The sequence below is a fragment of the Temnothorax curvispinosus genome, unplaced genomic scaffold (genome assembly GCF_003070985.1).
Source record: "Temnothorax curvispinosus isolate PA1 unplaced genomic scaffold, ASM307098v1 QBEX01016999.1, whole genome shotgun sequence".
In the NCBI taxonomy this organism is placed as follows: Eukaryota; Metazoa; Arthropoda; class Insecta; order Hymenoptera; family Formicidae; genus Temnothorax; species Temnothorax curvispinosus.
The window spans coordinates 311-4,344 of NW_020226779.1; the positions used below are offsets into that span (position 1 = coordinate 311).

General features: G+C 31.8%; 1 protein-coding gene across 1 annotated transcript in view; it reads left to right on the plus strand.

The window, feature by feature from the left end:
- Positions 1-906, plus strand: part of LOC112467170 (calcium uptake protein 3, mitochondrial-like) — a 1,091-nt gene extending 185 nt beyond the window's left edge. The window contains exons 2-4 of the mRNA XM_025035652.1: positions 29-142; positions 310-467; positions 740-906. Of these exons, the coding sequence (XP_024891420.1) occupies positions 29-142; positions 310-467; positions 740-808 (341 nt within the window). The 3' untranslated portion in view covers positions 809-906. The remainder of the gene's footprint in view (positions 1-28; positions 143-309; positions 468-739) is intronic.
- Positions 907-4,034: the final 3,128 nt, after the last annotated feature.

Genomic DNA, 4,034 nt, shown 5'->3' on the forward strand with positions numbered 1-4,034 from the left:
GACAGAATGTTGGATCGAGCGGAATTACATATTGGTATCACGTTCGAGGAGTTTCGACGCTTCTATCAATTTCTGAACAATCTGGACGATTTTTCGATAGCGATGCGAATGTACACATTAGCCGATCATCCTATATCCAAAGGTAAATATTAATTAAGATATTAATCAGAATAATCGACTTTTTAGTTTTTACTTATTAAAAATATTCATTGCATTAAATTAACTAAATTTATTTCCCTTAAATGTGAACTGCTTGAAACGTAAGTACTCTTTTGTCACATCTTTTTAATATTGTCTTTTTTTTTCTAGACGAATTTCAACGCGCTGTAAAGATATGCACGGGAACGATGCTTTCGACTCACATAATCGACACAGTCTTCGCGCTATTCGATGTAGATGGAGACGGCCAACTCTCCTACAAGGAGTTTATAGCAATTATGAAAGATAGATTGCATAGAGGCTTTAAGGTAAGACATCGTGGATTTCTACAAACACTTTGAAAATATATAATATTCCACTTTTGAAGAATTATCTTAGAAGATGTATAATGTCTCGTATAAAATATTATAAAGTCGACTACACTTACTACAAAACTGAGAAAAGACGTGTACGAATGGTTGCCATTTTTCAGGCTCTACAGAACAATATACTATACATATTATATTATCGGGAAATTTACAAAATGCAATGAAAATATTGTAATCACTGTTGATTAGTGAAATAACTTGATCTTTTATAGTCTCAACAACGCAATGAGGGATGGGAGGCATTCAAATTCTGCGTGAAACAAGAAATGAAAGCACCCTGAAGGAAAAATCGCGATGGAATGTGAATAGAAACGTGAAGGCACAAGGGCACTCGCTAATTTACAAAAATCTCATAAATACTGAATATTTTCCAATAGCATTGATCGTCATCGAATTATTTCATAATTCCTTACCTTTTTACTGATATTTATTTATTTGAAAATGTTAAAACGTGCAATATATATATATATATTATGTTTTATGCAATATACAGTCAAATTTATGTTGTAAATACAGTCAAGACCATATGTTGTTTAAATTTTAAATAATCATGATATATTGTATATAAAATAGTCATATTATTGGTAATAGAAAAACGAAAACACATTTGCGTTCTAATTAATAAAAATAACAGAAACTATGAAGTAGAAATTCTATGTCCAATTATTCTATGTCTTTTCAACTGTTTTTATTGAGTTATTTATTCTTGTAATGATATATCTTAGTTTATTATATGAGTTCGTGATTAATCGTATTTTTCTATGATTGTAGCTGTCTCTACAAAAAAATTTTAGCGAAGTTTTTGACGTACGTAGAATGTCCAGAAATTGCACAATTTTTCATAATGTGTACTTTCTGGCAAATCTAAAGCCAATTTCTTTTATCTGATGTATATTTTAATGCGTTAAAATTTTAATGTTTAATAATAAACTTTATAATTTCTGTTATATATGTATTTCCTTTCGACTTTTTATCCCCAATATCCTTTCAGATATTGAAACAACGATATTTCTCAACTTGGCTTCTAATATTTTAAACTTAGATTAAGTTCGCGATTTATAAAACATCCTATCTGGATATCATATTTAAGTAAATTGAAACATTTAAACATTTATACAGTGTAAATTGTATGTTATAAATTTTATATTAAAGATGAAGATAATGAACAAGCTATTGCTATAAAAAAACACTAGCTAAACTTGTATAATTATTTAAATGTTTTATAAAAATAGTTGTTAATGATTATATTGTTTTTTATATCGGACAAAAATCTTTATTAAATTCTACTCAACAAGATGTGACAAGCAAAATTAGGTATTCGGATCCAGATATGAGATAATTATATCTGAGATAAAATTAAGTCGCTTCATGTCCTCAAGTTACAAAATACGGCTCATCCTACACGCGGCGGCTCAATTCTATGTTTGTGACGCCGACTGCGTGCCGTAATTGTTCGTTATCAGTCATCGCACCGATTGTACCGGTAGCGGTATACTCTCGTGAACCAACCCGACGAAAAAAGGCGTGCCAAGGCGCAGACTCGGAACGCGATATCAGAATACTTCGTTACGCACAGAGATTCCATACAAAGCCGGGTAGTTTCAAAATTGTGTAATTACTGTCTAAGAATTCAGCTTCCCAGCGGTCTTAAATTATCACGAGAATACCATATGCAATTGCACAAGATTCTTTGTCGGCTGTCAGCTAAATGTTCCTATCTGTAAAATTTAACTTAATAAATCTTTACTATCAAACAGTATTAATTATTAAGGATTTTAATAATAATTTTTTAGATATTCGAGGTTTCACAAATGCAGGTAAAAATGCCGCAACAAATAACATCAGAACGTTATTTATTTTTTTTTATACACAATTAGCTATTTATCACGTCAGAAAAAAAAATTTATATTATTAAATACCATTTGTTTTTACGGAAAATCTTTTTAAATTTCGCACATTTCCAATAACTTTAATTTTCTACGTATAAACATTTTTTACGATTATTTAATCGTAATTAAATTTATTAAACTTTATAGCAGTATATACTAATGGTAAGTTTATTTTGTGTAAGTCTAAATATAATTCAATCTTTTTAAAGGTTTGGAAACCATAGAATATAGTTGCAAGTTGCAACGCAATCCTTTGTACACAGTTTTACAATCGAGCTCCCTCTAATTGCGTGTATTTTATATAGGTATGCTTGAATAGATTTTTCCCAACTTTAAATTGGTACTTCAATAGGTACCTCGTCCTTCCGCTTATCGCTGTTTTCACGTAGAGGGATCAGCCAATCAATCGAACGCTACAGGACGAAAGAATGGAGTGGGAATGATGGCGAGCCGTGCCGCCCGTGCCTAAAACTACGCCCATCGAAACTATCAGAATCGAGGTATCGTCCGGCCGCATACAATTTTGCCACCGCACCGCAGTTTCGCGGTTCAGTCGTGAGAAGAGAGCGGATTGCGCGCGGCGTTCTCGTGAGTGTTTCAGTCGAGTTTCGTACTTTCGTAGTGCTCGTCGGCATCGCGCGACGTCAATCAACCTGTCGAAGTTTGGCAGCGCCGGTCGACCACGTGCAGCATGGGTGTATACAAAATAGTTAAATGGTTCAAGTAAGTTCCTATTCATTCTAAATCGATAATGAAAGAGGAAAATGCCGATAGTGTTTGAAAAAAATGTTGAAGAGAGGAAAAAATGTATCATGGTCTCCTCAATTTTTAGGTTCTGCGTGCGTTCGATTTTATCCATTTGATCCATTTTACATTGCCTGACTTTTTATTTGTTTAAATTATAGCATATGTTTGTATATTTTTAACAATTATGTAGAATGCTTTATATGTTATATGCACTTGCGTTTTCAGTCATTTAATCAATGAATCAATTATTTGCTGAATGTATGCCTGATCCGTTCGATAATAATATATATATATGGAAATGATTTGTGATCCTATCTGAGCTATGTGATACGTGACTATAAATTCCAAAATAGATTAAGAGCATAATATTCTCGTGAATGATATTTATATGTCGATGTGTAAACTGTATTAACGTGAGATATGCCGTAATTCATTACAAAAGAAATTAATTTTTTTTAATTTTAACGCGCTAAATCAAGATTCTGGTTATTATTTCTTTTATTTGTGTAATTTAAAAACAATACTCTGTCTTAAATATGTTTAATATTTGTTATATCATTTTCGTTATCTTCATACATTTTAAGAGAAAGAAAAAGCAGTTTACATAATTTTCTGGCTTAAGAAAACGGTAAATTTGTATCGACGTGCTATTATGCTCGGTACGAGGTGAAGGTCGCCGATATTCGTATCAAATTAAACTGATAAAAGCGCTAAAAAATTAATCAGTTTATTAAACATAATGCATGTTAAATATATCGACAGTATCTCCACGCCAAACAAAAATATTTGATATTGATATCCATAGCGCATATCGTGCTATTTTCTTCGATCTGTTTATGTGCTTGAATCTCTTAAGCCCCTTGCACAATAG